Below are 22,136 nucleotides of genomic sequence, written 5' to 3'. Positions count from 1 at the left end.
AGAAATATTAATAAATAACCATAAACATATCTTGAAATAATTTTACATAAAAGGCTTGGTTTTCCATCACTTTATACTCATTATTTCAAGAAAATTGTAAGAGGGAAATTAGATCCAGATTTTGTCTTGCAAACAAGGTGCAATAAGTGACTCAAGCAAAAGTGAGAACTGTCACAGACATCCTTTTGTGAAAATCCTTTTCCTTAGGATTTTTCCTGCTGAAACTGAGAAGTTTCAGCAACAAGATGTAAACAATAGTTATCTGCTGCTGTGGAATGCAACAGGTCCACCTGTGATTGGGCCATCTTGAATGTTTATAATTAATGGCCAATCAAGACAGAACTATCTCGGACAGAGTCCGAGAGAGCTGCCTTTTGTTATCATTCCTTTCTTTTCTGTTCTTAGCCTAGCTAGCTTCTGAGGAAACTTTGTCCTTGTATTTCTTTTTAGTATAGTTATAATGTTATATATATATATATGATGTAATATATATATATATATATATATATATATATATATATATATAATGTAATATATATATATATATATATAAAATAATAAATCAAGCCTTCTGAACATGGAGTCAACATTCTCGTCTCTCCCTTCACCTGGAAAGCCCTGTGACCATCGCCACAGAGAACTCCACAACCTATTTGTCTATTTATATACAACTACCTGCTTTTGCTGACCAGTCTATTATCAAAAAACTTGCTTATTATTCTGCATCTGAATATTACTAAAGCTGCTCAACATTTAATTCTCAGTAGCATCTCTTCACATTTGGCACTACAATGCATGGTGAACAGCTGAGGTTGGATGGGACTTTAAGCAACCTGGTCTAGTGGAAGGTGTGCCTGCCCATGGCAGGGGGTTGGAATGAGATGGTCTTTAAAATCCCTTCCAACCCAAACCATTCTGTGGTTCTGCAAAGTGCTCCTGGCACTGGGATAAGAAGCTTTTGGAACAACTGCACACTTGTCAGTGTTGCCTTTTGTTTCTGTCCAGCAGACTGTCAAATCCAAGGACCACAAACACCAGCATAAAGCCTGACAGTGACTTCTATAAAAATATGAGAGAGCTGCCACTGTCTTATGTTGTCCCTATCACAGACTTGAGTTTAAAAAGCACAAAAGGCACTAAGAGCTCTGTAGATGTCTCTTACAGACATTTTGGATGGCTAGTGTAGATACACATAGCAAACCAGATAAAGCACTGGAAGGGGAATTTTAATCAACTCACCCACAAAAATTACCGCCATGTCATTTTATGTATGAGTGCTTCAGTTTCCTGTGGACTTTCCAGTGATTTATTATATATCCATTGCTTAACAAATAGCACCCACTCCTAACCACAGTCTTGGAGAATACAGAGAGACCATTAGAACAATGTAATGCAAAATTAATTAGAAAAAATTAGAAAGCCAGGGAGCCATAAAAATAAATGAACGCTTTCCAAGCTCAAAGTTACCATAAATGTATGAAGACTAAAAACAAAATGAAGAGGAAAACTTCTAAAACTAATTTAATACAAATTTAATTCATGTACATGCCAAGATGTAGTAAAAGTCTACCATGCCAGAAACCTGAAATAAATAATTTTACCTTTTAGAAAAAAGGGCTGCCCATAATTCTCTTGCAAGATTTCAGAAATACTTATATTTAATATAGTAGTGCTTTCAAGGGAATTCAAAAGCTAAAGCCATGTTGGCTGGAATAATTTATATTTTGATTTGAACCCCTCCAATAACTCACTCCCTTAATTACTGTCTTGTCTGACAGGGAATCTTGTGAATACATACTGTTTGCTTTAGTCACAGAACACGTGATGATGTCTTTGACAAATAGAGACACTATTTCATGACATTAAATCTTACTTTCAAACTAAGAGCTTTCTACCTCATTTGTCAATAAAAACCATTACAGACTCCTGCTATGCTATTGATCCTACTCCTAAACAGGAACTCATATGAAGATTAACCTGAAAATAGCCATAATTTAAAAATGCCTCTGACAAATCACAATAGATCCCATTCAGAGTTGCTCATCATTGTCATGTAACAGTTACCCACTTGTAGCTGAATCTAAATAGATTTTGTCTACTGAAGAATCTGGCCATTAAACATTTAGCCAAGGAATAACTTAAGAGGGGGAAGAAAAAAACCCAGAAAACCATGTTAATAACCACCATTTGCCATGCAGGATCTGAGGAATAATTCCTCACACAAAGAGAAACTGTATAGATTTGCTAGCATTTTTCAAGTTCTGCATACACCTAGAAATTTCCTGTGGCCTTTCAGTGGTCAAATGCAATGTCTTCATGCTAAAGTTGCCATATGAGCTACCATGTATTCACAGGGGTTGCCCTGTCCCAGATACAGAATCCAGCACTATCCCTTGTTCAACTTCATAAGGTGGGTGGTTGCCCATCTCTCTTAATTTGTTGAGGTCTCTCTGCAGGGCCTCTCTGCCTTTGGAAGAGTCAACAGCTCTTCCCAATTTGGTGCCAACTGGCCCAAGTAAGATGCAAAAATACATACTGAGATCTATGTGTATCCACCATGGAATTTGTCACAATGGGATTGTTTTGGGGGACTCAAGAGGTGGCACTCCTCAAACTTCATTATCCATGGCTTGTATGATTTACTTGGGAACACCTATATAGCCTGAATTCTTGGGATGAACATCACACTACACACATGAAGCAAAGCTTTCTGAAAGGAAGAAACTTCAGAAGTCTGATGTTGTGAAGTGAGGTGGTCCTTGCAGTGGTTGCGAAACTAAAGTCCCCATACAGACCTGCAACATATTTGAAGGGATTTTGAAACACAGGTTCTGGCTTAGCTTCCTGTGCATTTAACACATTTACATGTGTTTAAATGACTTCTACCCCCAACCAGCATGTTATAAATGAAAACAATTTGGTGATTCACTTCAACACTGCACCAAACCAAAGTGCTAATGAACACATTCATAAATGCTTACCAATTAATTTCTCTTAAAAGGAAAAATAAGGTCAACAAACAAAGACTTTAAAGAATCACTCGTCATCAGCTGACTCACGCACAGCTATCCTCATAATGAGCTCAAATATCCATAGTTGATTTTGAAGAGCTTCAAGATATCTATCAGAGTCTTGATTTTAAAGCATCAAAAGAAGCAAACCCTCCACTTCCTTTTCTCTGATAACTAGAGGTTTGGTGTACACATCTCTTCCTAAAAATATTATTTTCATTATATAAGTAACTTAAGAATATAGAAGTACCTCCGACTCTGGATGATAACACATTTCTCCACAGATATTTTCATCCTTTTTACATTCTAATGAGATGCACATTCTACTGCTTTTGCTGCTCCTTGGAGTTTTCAATGAAGTACACTTCTGCCACACTTTACGTAGGAGTTCATATCCCAGGATAATGCCATTTGGCTGTCCCGGTGATGCCCAGTTGATTTGAAGGGATCTGCAATAAGAAAATAAACATCTGTTCAACATTTCGATGTATTTATGCCTCTGTAGCTACTTACATTAAATGATTAGCAGTTCCTTTTTATACTAGTTCACATCGAGTGAAACATTTTGAAGTTTCCAAAAGTGTTCTGAATAACAAATTCCATAGATCAAAGGTCTGAAAGTTTCTAAAAAGTGTCAATATCTGCTAATACTCCATGAAAACTAATCACACAGACAACCAAAGTCCTTAAATGTTGCTGTTTAAACGACATCTCTTTCCCATTTCTGGAAACTTATGTGTAGCAAACTATCTAGCATTTTACTCTTTTCATTTCATAACTCCTTTCCCTCTGTGCCTTCGCCAGTGCAGCTAACTCACACTGTGCTCAGCCTCACTTAGAACAGGCTTGTCTTAATCTTGCCTTTCCCTTGTCTAAAAAAAAAATAAAAAGAAAAGGATATTGTTTTGAGATGTATTCTTCAGTGTAGAATTAAAACTTATTACAGCATCAGTAAGCACTGGTTCCCTTCTGTACTTAAATCTTTTGACTGACATCAAATTAAAAGTAAGAAATGGAAGTGTTTATCACGACTAAGACTCAAGACTTCTGACTGAGTGCAAAAGTATCACTGCAGCAGCCTGCAAAGACTGTCTGTAAAACAAAACCCTGTAGCTGATTCCAGGTTTGATATCAGACCATCATCAGTTATAGGAACAAAATCTCTTAAGGGCTATTAGATCATGCTCAGCTGCAGCACGACTCTCACTACTACAAATGTGTAGATATTTCCTCAAGAAACTCACTTAGGATTATGATAAATTAAAAAAAAAAATAAAGGGACATTTGAAACAAAAATACAATTTTCCCACTGATATTTCAAACGAGCACTTCATTTCTTGTATAATCACAGTGGAGTCTTGCATAAGACACAAATTTCTTTCCCTGGGACTCTTTGGGTAGGGAGAAGGAGATCCCAATGCTACATGTAGATGAATAGGAGGACTGACAATACGGCATAGTTAGGCTCCAAGTACCTCTTTTTAATCTCCATGTCCCAATTACACAGTCACTGTCAGAATGCCAGTGACATCAGAAATTAGCATTAATTTAAAGTGAAAATGCTACAGTGAAACAGCAGCTGCTGAGATAAACTTTGACATCTTAACAGAATAAAAATAAGTGAACTATTATTTCACTTGCTTGAGGTATAAACAGAGGAACGTGGCTTGTAGAGTTGCCATTATCATTCCAAGGTCTTCATCTGAATCGTAGATTTAATTCCATATTCCATCCATTGCTATTTTGTATTCTCTACCTATTCTACCACGACGCATGATCACATACACAAATGCACTCATCCACATTTATATAGTGTTACACTTAAAAACAGAAAAGCAGGAAAATATAGTTATAAACTTCAGGAAAAAATGGTAAAAAGAAAAGGAAAAGAAGGGCAGTACTTTAACCTTTATAAATGCCATTGTAACTCTCTCCTGGTCTTTGCACAGAATAGACCACAGGAGCAAAGAAAGCATTCCCAGTCTTAATTTTGAATGATTTGCTTTCTGCATGTTTCATTCAGACCCTCATGAGCATATTTTCAGAGTATTGTGCCAGTTTTTTGCAGTTTTTCAAGTCATAATTGTCTCAAACATAATTTAAAATTAGGCCCAAGTATTAACACAATAAGTTAAACATTTTGCCTTTTCTGCAGAGCTCAGTATGTATTTCCTTCCTTTAACAAGAAATCACTTTATTATTTGATAGCTACACAACTGGAGTGGACATAGCCTGATATAAAGAAAAACTGCAACTGAACAAGGAAATTGTGAGGAAGGGGAATTCACTGACCAGTGGCAAAGAGGTAAGCTCAGCATGACCTTCCAGAACATACACAAGCAGACTCTTTCACAATTTTATGGGTGTTTCAGTTATGTCTACACCTTCTGATGCTTGCCACCCATGGCAAAGTGTGGCAATGCAGCAAGAGCAGGGCACAACTCAGTTTAAAAAATAACAGCAGGGCTTTCATGGTACTGCAGAGGCTTTTTGACATCCCCCATCTGAAGGCTGAGCTGAAAATCTTCCTGAGCAGGTGCAGATTTAATGGGACACGATGGGCGCGTCAGTGCGCCGGCAGCTGTGTCGCGCGTGGTGCGTCTGACACAGCTGCAGGAACGCGGGCACAGAGCCTGCCTGGCCTCTCCTGCCACCCAGCCACTCCCTCTGGGATACCCTGGAGCTGTGCCTACCCTGGGAAGCACCCACAGCCTGGCCTGCAGAAGCAGACTCACAAATTGCAGGCATAGACAAAAACGTGCAGCACCCCAGATGTGGGTATAGCCCCTCTCTGCCCAGACAAAACTCCAAACTTTATGGGAGCTCCTATGCTGGATGAGTCCCACTGCTGCCACTGAGGGGAAAATACTGACACAGGCGCGACAGCCTAGCCAGGTTCACAGAAACAATCTGCTTCAGATTACAAGTCCACTAAAGCACTTTCAGGAGATAAAGAACAATTGCAAACTGATCCAGGAAAGTGTATTTGCTTTTGTGAAGGAGAGCAAAGTAAATATGGCTCAAGAATGTAAAGACAATTATTTTTGACATTTTCAGGTAGAATTTATTTTTTAATCCATGAAAAATAGCAATATTTTTTAATTCTGATAATGCTTCAGATGTATTTTCATAAAACAAACTGTGGAAATAAACTTCTGGGGTTTCCCTGCTTCATCACCAGCTCCAAGAGCCCATAAGGCAGAAAAGGACTCCTGATTTTTATTTTTTTTACTCAATACAGTAGTAAAGGTTTAACAATGATGTTTTAAGATATATCAAAGCTTCACTTCAGAATCTTGATAATGAATGTTCCATTACTCTCATCACATGCAGGAGTCAAATTCAAAAAATCAAAGATTTAATGACTTTACTTTTTAGGAGCTGGAAGTAAAAAAAAAAAAAAAAACCACAAGATTCACCTGACAGGCTTAAGATAGGGGACACTGCTATTATTAATGACTAGTGGGTAAAATATTTCCCTCATCAGGAGATCACACATACTGAGCAACTGCTGCAGCACTATTGCACCGGAGTTAAGTACCTGCTGCATGGTGGATGCAGGGCTAACAGAATTAGAGAAGGCAGTATGGCACAGACACTCTGATAAATGGCATCACACCTCTCCTGTTGCCACAAACTTCCCGGAGAAACCTTTCAGTACTTTGTGTTCCCCATGACTAGAGTAGGGAGGGCAATCAGGTGTCTTCTGGCTCTCTGAACATCTTCCCTGTATGGAAAATCAGACTCCCTGATCTTTAGTTCCCAATATTCCCTTGCTGAAATCTGCACTACATTTTCTCACCTTCCATTTGTCCAGCAATGACAAAGGCTTTTTAACATGACACAGCAGTTTGACACTTTCATATTTGATTTCCTTTAGAACTCATGAGCAAATACCATAATCTCAAGAATTTGTTGCTATGTTTTATCCACTTTTTCAATTTATCCATTTTTGTTTTGTTCATTTTTTTAAAAAAATCTTTTTCACTATTGTGTTCATTTGAAATAATTCCTCCTCCTCATTCATCCACAAACAGCAACAGCTACGGCAACCTTCTAAAGTGCCATGACATTGAATACCAAGTCAAAGAATTCACCCGACTTTCCTCCCATGGCCTTATCCTCTTTGAGCTTTCCATCACACCCTGACCAGGGTTTCTGGTTCCCCCCAGGATACTTAAAGGGCCCTCTACTCAAAAATCTGTGAGGGATCTTCCCTAGATTGCCTAGATTAGGCCATGGTGTTTTCTGAGCCATCAACCTTTGAATTAGGCATGCGACAGAACTGCTGTATTACAAGGAAAAAGAGAAAGAAGAGTGTTTTAAAGTGGAATGAACTACTTTCCAACACACCATGAGAATTAAATCCACTACCCAAACTATAAGTCAGTATCCACATGCATTCAGTACTCAGAAAACTTTCTAAACTGTGCAATAAAATACAATACTTGTCTACAGAGTCAGACTCTGAGGTCCTAATTAAAAACAAAACAAACCAAAAGTGTATCTGATTTCAGTGACATTTGTTTCTACCTAAACATGGTCAATGCAACCTCTCCCCCTAAAAAACCCTAAATGCAGGCAAGAAACACAGCAAAGCAGAATCTGACTTAGGACTCCAGGATTGGGTGCCACACTGTTTTCTATTTGAAGTTTGGCATTATAAAATAATTATATCAGGACTATGACCTTTTGTGCCAAGTTTCAGCCTGAAGCTGAGTTATTAAGTGTAAGGGGTGGAAAAGTAAGGTATTTATAATGGCTCTGGTGGTATAACCTTCATTAGAACACTTTGGATGGAGCTGCTATCAGAAAGACTTCTAAGTTGGTGGTGAAATTATAATTTCTGTCATGTAACACCTTGAGGCAAATTTTAAAACAATTATTTGTGAATGCCACAAAGACATTATCCTACAGCATGCTCATCAATAATACAGCCCCCCAAACTGATTCAGAAGAGGGGAAAACGTCATGATTCCAATTAAAGACAATAAACTGCACAGGCTTTATTATATCTCAGATATCCCATGAGTCTATACTCTAGAAATGCCTTTTTTCCCTCTCTGATATGTATGTATATATGACAGATATGTATTAAAATGTCCTCTTGTCCACATAAACTGGGGTTTTTTTGCCCAAGCTTTTTCTTTTACAGGGGATAAACAAGCAAAATTCATATTCAGCCCAGCACCTGCCAAGGCTGTCAGCTGTAGTGTTTGTCATATTTCAATCAAAGCTGAAGCCAGCCAGTCATTTTTATACTGCACAATCCCTACATACTCGAGGAGCAGAATTAATGAATTAGCTATTGATTAAATTCCACTCTAGCAAATCCACCGTGGCAAATAAATGAACTACCCAGGGCACATGTAGGCCACGGCCAGACATGTCCGGGCAATCGATCAGTAGTTAGTATTCTTTTGGGATATAAGAACAGCTGATGATAATATGACATGTAGGAAAAGGCAGTGTAGAAACAGTCTGTTTCTGGCTGAGCAGATTATAAAGTAGGAAGGCATTTTTGATCCTTTTGCATTCATGTGTTCTGACATATTTAGTCTATATATAATAGCAGAAACATGCATAAGTGTTTGCAGTACAGACAATACAGACAAAGGCACACATAAGTTAAAGCCAAGGGCAAAAGATGAGATCCTGAATTGGGTTCTTATAATCAAACAAGCTTTGACTGTATCTATATGTGTGACAGAAAAATAGCAAGCTTAATTTCACCCTTATACAGAAACAAATGCTCAATTCAAGCAAAGCATACAAACAGCAAACAAGAAGCTGAAGTCCTTAAGAGACTGGAGTAGCAACTCCATTCTGTTGGCGATTTCTGAAGGCTCAGATGTTAGATACTAGTTATTTTCAAAAGATTTGTTTTTCTTTTGATGACAGAAATGCTGCTAATAAGCATACTCCACCAGAAGAGCAAAATCACAGGAACAATAACACAAACACAGGAGGTTAACTGCTTTACTGTTGGGGTAATTTTGAAAAATGTGTTTGCAAGTTGAGTTTTTTTTTTTTCTTTGGAAGATATTAACTCCAAAGAATCACTGTATAAGCTACTACTTGGCTGCTTCTAAGGACTGCAACTTTGATGCTCCCCTTACAATTGAGAAGTTTGCCCATGCCTGTGGGTGTAGTGGACAGGCAGTTTGCAAACAGTGGTTCAAGGAGACATAGATATGCATGCCTTTTCCGATAGCTTACTAATTCTTACTGCTGTGATAGGTGACTTTTTTTTACCCAGAATTATTCTAAGTTTCCATTATCAGCATCGCATTGCTCCCTGAACATTAATCTTCCTCTTCTTAACTGACAGCAGAATGTGATAATTTTCATTCCACTACACTTCTTCTCCTAACTATTCCACTAATGCCTTATTTATTATCACAGCACAGTGATACCCAAATGGGTATGTACAATCAACCAAGGGTGAGACTTCTTTGATTGATCTTTCAGTGAAAAAGCTCCAAGACCAAAGATAACAACCACTAAAAACCTTTTCAAAGTGCATACTAATTCTTTCATGCACCTCATTCAGTTTTGAGAAGATAACTTTACGTTCTGGTCCCCATTCTCACTAGAAATGTCCCTGATACATGAAAGCCACCTATAGCAGAGTACCTTGAGCCAATTATGTGAATAATGGGTGCTGACAGCTGCTTTGGCTCATCTTCCACAGTGGTGATCTGGGTCCCATTGCTCCTCACGCAGGCATACACCGTGCAGGCTTCAATCTGGTGGAGAGGAACAGGATGTTCACATATTCAGCTGCAGAAATTTTTCAGCTCCACTACTTGTTTAGACTTTCTCTTCACCCATGATACAATTCTTTTCTGTTTAAGAGATTCCATACAGCCACGAAAATACTGCAGCTTTGAGATATCTGCCAAAGATTTACTGCACTGTATCACATTTTCCCACACCGTTTTCAAAAGAAGGGTACATGCAGCTCTCTGGCATTAATTGCTGTTTGCTATTAAATTATCACCAAAAGAGTTGCAGTGAACTTGTTTGTCTGCATGTCCATGTAGACCCCAGTATGCAATACTGAAAAAAATGTGCTTTCATTTGAGGCCTTCAGTAATCTTTCTATTCCTACTATATATTCTGATATAAAAATAAAAATCTTTTTCCTTAGTGTGTTCTATTCCTTCATGTCTATTTTGTAAATTAAAAGTAAGAAATGCAAATAGACATTATACAATTTTTTATGAAAACATGTCACAGAAATAAATTTATATTCCTTCAGTTCTTGGGATTAAACTAAGAAAAGTGAAATAGGTATTGAAGGATCATAACATTGTTTCTGTATTGTCAACAGGGAACTTACTTCAAATAAAAAAAGCATGAAAATGAAAAATAATGCAGTAAGATTACCAGTGAGATGCACATGCATCTAAGATAATATTGTTTGCAGGAAAAGAAGAAAAAGAATCAAAAGGAAAAAAAAAAGTAAAGGCATCTTATTTTGGTTTTACCAATCACATTGATGCAGATATAAATACTAGCACAGCAGAAAAAAATAATTAACATCTCAAGCAACAGAAGGTGGCCATGGTAAATTAATATAGAGGGTCTATAAGTGAGGCAGTACACTGAATTTGCATTGTTATTGAGAAAAGACAAATGTGCTTCCAAGTGGCATTCAGAAAGTCATATGTGTATTCATGGATGGAGGTTTGCTGCTTCAGAGGGGCTGGAACATGGAAATCTGTTACAGTATGCCTGTTACTGTGATGTTTATTTATGGCATGGAGTAACTGGCTGCAAATTTTCAGAATTAAGTACACATAGTACTACTAAGTTTATCCCATATATAATAATGTAAACCAAACCTTCATTAAATAGACAGGAATAGTTACAATTAAGTGTCAAAATCCATTTCTTGAAGAGATTATTACAAAGTCGGGACAGGAAGATTTATTTTTTTATTATTTTTATTATTATGTTTCTGCCCACAGTATTTTGCCTTTCACTAGATATGTGACTAGTAAGGCAAAGAGAGAGAAAGGGAAAAGCAAAGAAAAAATGTTGCACATATTAGGACCATAAAAAGTACTGTGATGATTTCAGAGATCAGCTCTGCTGCCTCCTCAAAACGATAAGGAAAAAAAAATTGATAATGGGGTGTCAAATGCAACATCATTATTTCACTGTAAAGTTATATCATGCATGCCTGATGTTTCTTAAATAATTGCAATTTTCTTTTAATGAGTAGGAGTAGAATCTTTGCCTCTTGGTAATATATGTTGGAGCTTTGCTAATGCTGAAGCACAGAGTGTTTAAGGGAAAGTAAATGGAGTTTTGACACTTTGAAAAAGGAGATAATGGAAATTTGTGATGAAAAGTGTACACAAACCAAAATATGCTAAAAATAAATATATTCCTTGTATGGATATGCACGCAAGCATCAGTGCAAACACGTGTCCACGTGTATAAAGAAATTTACAGAACAATATTTTTCTTGGAAATCCAAGTAGAATTAAATGAGTAAAATTAAAGTATGTCACACAACCTAGAAAACACATTCTAACCTGAATATCATACACGGTGAAGGGAGACAAATCTGCCAGAAGAAAGGATCCTGGCTCGCTCATTCCAGTCTTGTACTGCTGGTTATTTACATAGACAGAGTAGCCTGTGACAACACCGTTCGGGTTTGAAGGCGATGTCCAGATGACACGTACAGCTGTACTGTTGATGATGACAACCTCTGGAGGGAACATGCCCTCAGGCTCTAGAAATAAAGGAAGAAACTGAATAAACTCCAGCTGTCTCTGCAAAAGCACTTGTTTAACCAAATGCAGATTAGTATTTAGGTTTAGCAAAGGGTTCACTGCTTATCTGCTTTCCTCTGATGAAGTTATCACAGTCTGTAGTCTTCTGTAAATTGGCTTATTATACTCTCAGTTAGAAATCATGAGAGCTGATGGTAAAATGCTTTATACCGGCGGCACAGTGTCAATCATCAGTAGTATGTGGCCAGTGAGATATGGTGATAAATTACTCACGCATCTGCACTGTCAACGTGCAAATATTATTTTTATGTCTCCTCAATCTTAATTCTTCAAAAAAGAAGAAAAAAAAAGAAGAATAGAGCATTTTGCTTTTAAAGCAAAACCTGAGACCAAAATACCTTATGTCTGATGGGACGTGACAATATCAGCCTTCTAGATGAAGCAATATGCAATATTGCCATTATGTAAATGGTTTCAAATGTTGATTACTCTAGGTAATGATGAAGTCTAACACTTATTAAAAAAAAAAAAAAAGAAAAAAACCAACACCTTCCTTAGTGTTAACTTACATAATTATCTAAGCATGTCAGAAATAACTATGCAAAGGACAATTTTTATCATAAGAAACAATCTTTACCAGTTGAAAAATTGCCCTTACCATCAATTCTATTTTATAAACAAAAGGTGCTGACCTTTGGCATGAGAAAGGAAATGGAATCCTCCCTTAAAGTGCTTTGCTAATGACCTGGAACACTTGCTTCTGAGGTAATGATATTATAATGTTTATAATGAGACTTTATAAAGCAAAAAGATTAGAAAGACCATTCTAAACACATTTCAGATGCATAATTTTTTTTTATTATTATTTTATCCTCAACCTCCACCCCCAGCTTTGCACTTGCCCACTGACATAGAAATGACTCATAAAAGAATTTTCTTAGAGGCTGAACTTGCACCTAGAGTTTCTAGTGACTCAGGAAAGGCCTTATGTACATCTGTCATGTCAAAAGCATGTCCCTTCACAGAGCAAATCTTTTAAAAAACCCTTTAATTGTTTCTAAATTCCACCATTTATTGATATGAACTCAGTTCCAAACTTAGTGCACACAGACAGGAATATGCAGGAGAAGATGAGAACAAACTGGGTTAATATCTGCTATTAGAGCTTTTGCTTCTGTCTCAGTGGGGCTGTTTATTGATCTACCACATGATGACAACCAGCACTTAAGCATTTTAACGTTTTAGACCTTTTTCCTTTTATACCGGAAATTTTATAATGGAAGGATGACTGATCTCAACCCTAACAAAAATCAATCAATTTCATTCTCAGATTTTAAGTCAAGCTGCATTCACTGCTAACCAACCTCCATCTGAGGTAGTCACATGCACAACTTCACTGTTGATGCTGTGGACTCCGTTGAAAACTTGAGAAAATATCTGGTACTCCGTGTTGGGCTGCAAATCATCTATGACTACAGAGTTCACATCAGCCTGGACCCTCAGAGATCTTCTCTCATCAGTAGAATTCAAGAAGAGGGTGTAGTAAACAACATCTCCTTGTAAATCCTGCAGTGCTAGGAAAAGAAAGGAAAAACATCGGGACATCAACTGGAAAATTTTCAGTCAGCAAGTTTCTTATCAACAACATTCATTGTGAAGAGTAAACCAATTTTTATGCAGAACCTCTTATTTATAAAAAAGAAAATACTGCATCAAGCGTCTCCAATCTCACCCATTTAAAGAGTGACACAGACTGCTCTCCCTAATTTGTCAAAATCATTAATGGTTCATCATCCTATCCAACACTGGAGAAAGCTTTCTTTCTCTAGACATCCCCATGTAGTCAATGGAATAAAAAAATTAATAGGCAAAACCCACTGCAAGGAGTGGGGTGCAGGCCTTTTTGCTCCTTCCCTTCAAACTACACTTCCCAGAGCCCACTCCACTCCTGTGTTATTCCTCTTGCCATGGATAAAGGACCTGGGCCTATGCCATAAATTGCACTGTCATTCAGCTTTACCCAGATGGCATTTTGGCCATTCACAGTACAGTGAGAAGCTATGTGTTATTGTTTCAGGACAAGAATGAGCACATAATCTATATTTAAAACTGTAATACACTCTGAAGCATTAAAAACACAGGGCAAAAACCTCAGATCCTCACATTTCTTTGTAAAATATATTTTACCCAGCACTAACTTCCCCAGAGAAAGACAGAAAAAACAGCACAGTTTTCAGGCTACACAGGGAATGATATTCACTGGTCTGAGCTGATGGATAAGAACAAATTCCAGGCAAGTCTTCTCCATTTTAGTGACTCAGATGTCATCTGTTATCTTATCTGTCCTTTGTCAGTTTAAGCTCAGGTCTGACTAAATGCAACTTCTTTTCCACTAGGCATTGAGATGAAAAGTATAATTACAATGAAAACTGTACGCACTAACACAAAAATCTTGAAATGACACACCATGCAACTGAACAGGACTCAGCTCACCGAGGCAGAGCACTGATAAAAGCCAAAAGCATTTTTTCAGACTTAATAATATATGGGTTTGTCATCGAAACTCTTAATCAAGAATGATACAGTATTTTAAGTGGTACTGATACAAGGCCTAAATCCTTAGAAGTCAGAAACTTTCAGTAGGGAAAGACAGCAAGGCAACTTATGTTGATGGCTCCCAAGTTCCCAAAGAAAACACAAAAGTAATTTAAAAACTAGTTTTATAAAAAAAGAATGAAACACTGACAAACAAAATAGTTAATGTGCTTATTTGCAACATAAGAAGTAATAAAATATGATAAGGTTTTCAAATAATGAATGGCCTTGTCTTGGTGTTTAACTTCTACATTCACAAACATATATGGAGGAAATTTCTAAGATATGAATGAAAATAAAACCAGATTGCATTACCTACATCTAGAAGGTCAGGGGTTTACATTACCAAGGTAATGAAACCTCAGTGAGCTGCTTCAGATCTATTACATTTGTCAGTTTTTATAAGCATGCTCACTTCAGGCATGCAATTATAAAATAAAGAGACTACATTTGTCGCAATTCAGCACCCAGTCCTTACAATATCATTTGCATTTAAGTCATGAAGAAATTCCCCTCTACTGTATTAACAAACCAACTAGAGAAATAGGCTAAATTCATTTTAAGGAGCACAGCATAAAGAAAGAGAAAGGGAATCTTCTCATCGTGAAGGAATGTAGATGTAAATTTTTATACAAAGGGATGAAATAGGCCACAAAGACAGCAGGATTTTGTGTAGTACTGCTTTAGACATGTCTCACGAGTCTGCATTAACTATTTCTTCATTTTCACTATTCTCACTCTGCAGAAAGAGCATCTAATAAATACAAACATGACTGAGAAAGAGCACAATGTGCACATAATTTTTCCTGTTTCTTTCCTCTCCTTTCAAGGACATTTAGGTATATTATAAATCAAGGCAAGGACTGTGTTTCCTCAGAGAGCAAGGCAGGCCATGGTAAGTGATGGCAGGTTAACATCTAGTTACTGGAATAAATACTAAGCACACTTACTTGGTTTTGACCATTCCACTTCCACGGCAGTGTGATTAACAGCACGCGCAACGAGGACACTTCCCTTCTCTGGTAATCCTGCTAATGTAGTAGCTATCACTTCTTCACTTGATGTATATCCTACCTCGTTGTGCACTATGAGCTTGTACTCATATGTTGTGTACCTAAGACATTTTAAAAATAATTAAATGGAATGAAAAATGCAGACATAGAAAATATTTGCTGTAAACCTTCTGCCTGTGCCAAAGTTTTGCTATTTCTTCTCCCCCTGCACAAAAATTCATCTGTATGGGATGCACCAATGAAGACTTCATAAGAGGCATGTATTTTGTGGAAATTATTCAGCATGATTAACATGGTAACAAAAATAAAACACAGTATTTCACTTCTTCATAGTTTTAGCTTCTGAGGTGTTGAGAGATTATGGCTCAATTCAATATGTAATTACAGCAGTGGCAACCTGCCAAAATTTGGATCAGAATTTAATCAAATGAGGCTTTTTTCCTCTTTTGGGAAACCCACTGATTTTAACTTGCATAGTCTCATTTGTAAAAGGGATTCACCACAGAGTCAGGACTCTTCCGCTACAAAAACATCCCAAAAAAGGCACCTAGGAGTTTAAACTCATTTAATAAAGTAATTTTCCTCAGAACTGTGCATATTCCAATTACACAGATTTATTAAAAATTACATGTGTATTTGGTAAACCAAGTGACTCTCACATCATCATTTCTTCCCTATAGCAAAAGTCATACTAATGTACTTTAAGTGGGATTTCATTATCTCAAATTTAATTTCCTCATAAAAAGCCTCCCACAAAACTGCACAAAGACAGAAACTCAGGATCTTCTTGCTCAAATTTTCACTGAAGCTGCAGTGGGATAAATCTCTACAGATACAATAAAGAAGCATGCAATAAATGCCTAATATTTAGAGATTTTAGTACAAAAATTACTCACTCACATTGTATATTTACTTTACTTTTTGCATTTATTTTAGATGGTTTACTATAACACCCTGATTTTTAAAAGAGCTAAGCTTTAGCAGTCCCACTGAGAATAAAGCAACTTAATGGGAACTCACTCACTCCAAGTCTAACTCTAAGCATTGACAAAAGGGGAAAATATTCAAAACATATCTTATTTCTCTCTCTGCTTCTTCTGTCACTTGCACACATTTAATTTTTTCTTGGACATTGTAGTACACATATAATAAAAGAAAAAAGAAAGTACTCTATTCTTGGAATTTACTGATGAGAATTTGTGATTCATTTTTTTGATCCATATTTTCAACAATGAAAATCAAATGAGTCTGTTGTAGCCTATTAGAAATGAAGAAACCATCTGACAATATCAGTAATTCTGAAACATGTTTTAAGTATTACAAATTAAAATAAATACTGATATATTAATTTTCTTTTGGGAAAAAAAAGGCTTGAGTGTTTGAGCATCTTCTCTCCAGCCACAAACTCCTGAGCTGTTAACTGCAAAAACATAGCTGCAAGTTGCAGAACCTTCCCCAGGAGAAGTGTTCAGGTGTGTCCAAGGGTTAGGCACACATTTTTGGTCACAGCTCATTCAACCCAAAATGTCATGGTGCCTAACAATTGGTCACTGAGGCTCTTTCTGAATGCATTGCCACCTCTGAATTGCTCCATAACTGCTACATAGACAAAAATATGCTGCTGCACTAAAATGTGCAGAGCTAAAACCAAGAATGACTCTATGCAGACTTCCAAGCATGGCGGAGAGAAAGAAATGGACACTTGGGCAGGAGTGGTACAAGAACAGCTCCACAAGCAGTTATTGCAACAGATGGAAAAGAGCAGTGGCTTTCAGCAGGCAGGCAGAAGCAAGCCAGAGACAGCAGCCCTCAGTTTGCTTCGGTGTGTCTCTGAACAGGAGCAGAGGTCACGTTCTCCTGTTTCCCATTGTGCTCAGGAGGGATGCTCACTCAATTTTTACAGAAGAAGAAGGAAAGAACAGATATTTGAGGGTCAGTGATTGACACAGAGTACTCATACCAGCACACAGAACACACACACCCTGAAACCATCCAAGAGGGTTTTCCTGAGACTTTACTTAGAAAAACCCGATGCAGAATCCATGTTGAATCTTCCATTACAATTTCTTCATTTCTATGTTTTGTCTTAAGGAGAAATAGCCTTGACTTCAAGATGTAGAAATTAAGGTCAATCAAGAGTAAATGTCTTGCTCTACCCCACCCAGCAGGTCTGTTACATACTGAGGAACAGAGCACACACTCTATTTCTCCTTTCTAAATACCCTGCATTTAATGGTGATGAAGCTAACACAACAAAATCAGGTGAAAAAGCATTGCTGAAAACAATTTTCAGGTGTTTCCCTCAAACATGCATTCTGCCTGTGCTATAATTTCAACAACACACAAATCTACAGCATCTGTACACATAAATATAAGTGGTTTGATTGCACGAGCATATCAATGCTAAAATTTCATGCGACTTTTATTTTCATTTGGTTTTAAAAGCAAAACAATGCATGAGTCAAGAATGACACATTAATAATAAATCCCTGCATATTAGAATGATTAACACCAAAGATGATGACAAAAAATATTTCATTACATAATTAATATGTTCACTACATAAAGACACAAGAAATACTTTGAACTATTAAACATACACTATACAAAATGCCAGCATTTGTTTTTATAGTTTTTGTAATCTCACCTGCTAAGACCCTTATCTTCATAAAACCACTGAGTTCCTGAGTAAATATTGTGCCACAGATTTAAATCTTCAGGGGGATTTGATGCAAGTGGTTGCTGGATTTTACGTCTCAGGAGCTCATATCTAACACAAAAGACAAGCAGAACACCAGGATTATCTCAACTAATGTTATTACACAAAAAAAAAAAAAAAAAGAACCCAACCAGTTTTTTTTTAAAGCCACACATTATTTTGTTTTTACAGCTGTAAACTTCCTGAGATAAACATTCTTTTTAATGTTTTGTGCTTTAAAATATTCAATTACTAAAAAAAAAAAAAAAGAAACTAATTTGAAAATAGAAAATCAAGCATTTCCACTTGAAAAAAACACAACTAGTTTATTCAATGATTTATGGATTTCAAACTTTCTGAAAACACTATCAAGAGCAAGTCCAAATAGCCCATAACAGCGTCTTATGCAGACTTGTGTGATAAGCCCAGGTTGCTCCAGAACATTAAATGATTATGCCTCTTTCTTGCAAATGCACTGACACAAAGAGCACTGCCATTGTTATTTCACTATTAGTAATAGCTTAAGTGTGCCTTTGTACTTAATGTGTTTGCAAATAACCACAGTGTAAATTACAGGAGAAAACAGGCACAGAATGAGTTAACTGTTCCAGCCATCTGTACACCTTAGCAAGGCACCTTTGTGTTTGGGTAGAAATTCATGATGTGAGCTTGAAAGACCAAATTATTTCATCCTGGTTTTAATTGGTATCTGAAGCAGTATTCCTGTCTCTGTTCCAAACAGCAGGTCAGCCAAAGCCCATCTTTCATCAGGTCAGCCATGAGACTGCCTGATTTGGAAAACATGCTTTCCACCCAGGCTGCATCACACACCCTCCATCATCTTTTATACAAAACCTTTATGGAATTTAACAAAAATTAGATCACTTAGTGTCACAAACTAAAGGGGATAATATTATAGTTTGCATTTCCTAATCATTCTAGGGATTACAAAGGAAACTACACTCTAAAGGAAACAAAATTAGATATATTTGTTCAAAATCTTTAGGATTATTACTCTTTATTACATTCCACAGGACTGTTTAATTTATTCTTTCAATAATTGTTTCAGTTTGATAGCCCAGCAAGTTAGGGTCATATGCATACATATTCCCTTAAATACATAACTTGATTCTCTTATGTGCTGAGCTGCTCTATTTCATCTTGTCCCTGCCTCTCATTCTGGAATGGCACTTACTGCTAAATTCTAGACAGAAGTAGGTTGGCCCTTAGGCAGATTTTAAATACTCTCATTTTAAATGCACATTTGTGAAAATGTTTCCATGTTTAATTGTTCCGCAGAATACCTTGGCGTGGGTCACCTCCCAGTTGTAATTATCATGCTGACCAATGGTTTTGTGTGTAATTTGACACTTCTTTAAGTTAAGATCATCTCCAGTCTGATAAGGACATGTTAGACAATACCATCCCAGATTTAACAGGTACTGCATAGAGTGATTTAATGTTGCTTCAAAACCAGAAATCAACTGAGATGCTCTTATGAGAGATCTGACCCTTCCTGTGCTCCATAGCAGCTAGGGAGTACATGCATGACTTCCAACAACTTTTGCCCTCGAGTTTAGGGAATAATCCTCAACAGGTACAAGCAAGCATTGTGCCACTTAGTGATGCCAAACTGAATTACTGCAGAAATTCAGATTATAACTTCAGAAATTAAATAGCAAAAACTAATTAAACTCCAACTCTGTCAAAAAAAATCAGATGACTTTATAACAAGAACAGCTCTCACATGAGTGGTTCATCAGTGTCAACACAAAGACAGATCATTACAGCTTTATAGGAAACCATCCTGGCATATTCTGTCCAATATATTTCATAGACGAGTCTTGAAAAACATCAAATCTTTTTGAACACTGAGTGGTGATCATGTGTAAATCACCCCCACTGGCAGCTGCTGCTGCTGCTCTGCTTGCTGCAGACTTCTTGTTCCATCATGCTGTACAGAGCAGCTGCTTCAGTGGTTGTTCTTGTTGAGGGCAGCATGGCACACCATGAAAGAAATGAAATCTGCAGATGTAGGTCGTGCTGAATTACTTCAATAATCTATGGTAAAATGGTCATGTTGTTAACCCCAGAATAACAGACACTGCTTTTCTGAATCTTCAAATTTTACTGTAGAGCAATAATCCTTTCATTCAGTTGTAGTGTGCCCTAATTAAGCCTGAAGAAAAAGTCAAGCTACTGTGCTGTAATAACATCCGCAACTGAAACGGCATTACATGATAATTATTGAACCCATCAGTGCACCTAGAAGAGAGCTACTAACCAGAACATATGGACTACAGAGCTGTAATTCCATGCACAATGTTTCACGATACGTTAAAGCACTAGAATGAAAGATTTGACATTTTTTATTGAGTATATATAAAAATATATTTGTCTTTATAAACCTTTATGCACTCAAATGCATATTTCTTTAATGTATATCTACACACACACACACACTCGGTATTCAACATTCAAGTCAAGATTCCCATCCCATCATTCCAGACAAATCTCAGAGGAGATTCCTTTCTTTGGCTCTTGTGGTGAAACTCAGTCTGCTGTACGCAGCAGACATCCTTGCTGTACTTCCTTGCATTTCCCTTTTTGGCTACGCCCTCACACTTCTAGCCCTTCAGCTTCCATTTTTCTCATGCACTGTCTTATTTAAAATTTATTCATCACTTAATTTTTGAAGATTATTTCATGTCATCATCCTTCCAAATGGTCACTTTCTCTTCATGTGGAATAACCCAGAATATTGAGAATACTGGATGTGTAATTAGTCATGTTTAAAAAAACCTCTTCTTGTCATTTTATTGGTGGAAGTTGTTGCCTGAACTCATCACCAAAAAGTGGCCAAATGCTGCAGCCCAAATCACTTATGACTTTGCAAATATCCTGTGCTTGCTCCTTCTGGTTTTTCAGACAGCACTGATCTGAGACCCAGAGCCTGCCAGCACAGACAATGCATTTGCCCTGAATAATCCTGACTCTTCTCTGAGCCCTAAAGTGGAATTTCAAGAAATCCAAAATTAAGAGATCTCATGATGAAGTCTGCATCACAGAATTTTCTGAGTCAGATTGAGGTAAGGAGAAGCAAACTGCTGTCTCAGTCTCAGCTTACCTCAGATGGGGACCATTGGGCCTTAGCGGTGGCTGCCAAGAGATGGCAATGAAGGATTCGCTGATGGGAGTCACAGACAAGGGGCTGACACTCTGAGGAATTGTCGGGGGTGTGGTGACTCTCGTGGGCAGACTCTCAGTGCAGCCCCCCAGGAAGCCATCCCCTGCAGTGCAGGCTATCACCGTGACCGAGTAGTTGGTGTAGGGGACCAGGTTGGTGACCAAGTGGCTCAGCCGCGACGAAGGGTTCCCCGCGATGACGATGCGCGGGTCAGGCATGCGGATCTCGTAGTTCAGGATCTCTCCGTTCGGAATCAGAGGAGGCTTCCAGGAAACCTGGAAAAGGAGGGGAAAAAAACCCCTAAAATAACAGATTTCTTACAGTCACATTGCAGAAATACAGGCACAGCATGCTACAGATGGACACAAGCGGGATCTGAAGATGTTCTTTTCAATCAAAACAGACTTCTATTTTTAAAGGGAAATCAATTAGAAATCTAATCTTTAATTTTAGTGAGGTACACAGTACAGTTGTAACCATCAAAAAAATCTATTATTTTGCTTTACAATAAAATGTGAATAGTCCACATCACTCAGAATTCCATGAGATGTTCAGATGCATTAGCAGAAGTAAAGTACTTATCGTAAGTATCACTGTCACTTATTTTCTTAGGGTGCATTACCTGGCATGCTTGACCACCAATGGCAGAGTAAAAACAAATCTTTTTTTTTTTTTTTAATTAACAAATTACACTGTAATTTGTAAGTATCAGACAAAGAACAGGGACAATACTCCATTTTAAAAGCTATAAAATTATACTAATAAAATCTGATTGCAAAAAGATTGGAAGTTACATACAGAATTCATTTTTTTTTTTTTTTATTTAAATACACACATGCCTATATATACACACACACACATACTGCTACTCTTATTGTG

At 37.3% G+C, this 22,136-nt stretch overlaps 1 protein-coding gene across 1 annotated transcript in view; it reads right to left on the bottom strand.

Moving 5' to 3' along the window:
- Positions 1 to 22,136, bottom strand: part of USH2A (usherin) — a 372,550-nt gene that overhangs the window by 98,775 nt on the left and 251,639 nt on the right. The window contains exons 41-47 of the mRNA XM_058020039.1: positions 21,198 to 21,532; positions 18,020 to 18,142; positions 15,310 to 15,473; positions 13,129 to 13,338; positions 11,561 to 11,763; positions 9,648 to 9,760; positions 3,262 to 3,460 (exon numbers count right to left, since the gene is read on the bottom strand). Of these exons, the coding sequence (XP_057876022.1) occupies positions 3,262 to 3,460; positions 9,648 to 9,760; positions 11,561 to 11,763; positions 13,129 to 13,338; positions 15,310 to 15,473; positions 18,020 to 18,142; positions 21,198 to 21,532 (1,347 nt within the window). The remainder of the gene's footprint in view (positions 1 to 3,261; positions 3,461 to 9,647; positions 9,761 to 11,560; positions 11,764 to 13,128; positions 13,339 to 15,309; positions 15,474 to 18,019; positions 18,143 to 21,197; positions 21,533 to 22,136) is intronic.

Source organism: Melospiza georgiana, chromosome 3 (genome assembly GCF_028018845.1).
Source record: "Melospiza georgiana isolate bMelGeo1 chromosome 3, bMelGeo1.pri, whole genome shotgun sequence".
Lineage (NCBI taxonomy): Eukaryota > Metazoa > Chordata > Aves > Passeriformes > Passerellidae > Melospiza > Melospiza georgiana.
Note: the sequence above shows the minus strand (reverse complement) of the source record. Positions and strands in the feature narration are given on the sequence as shown.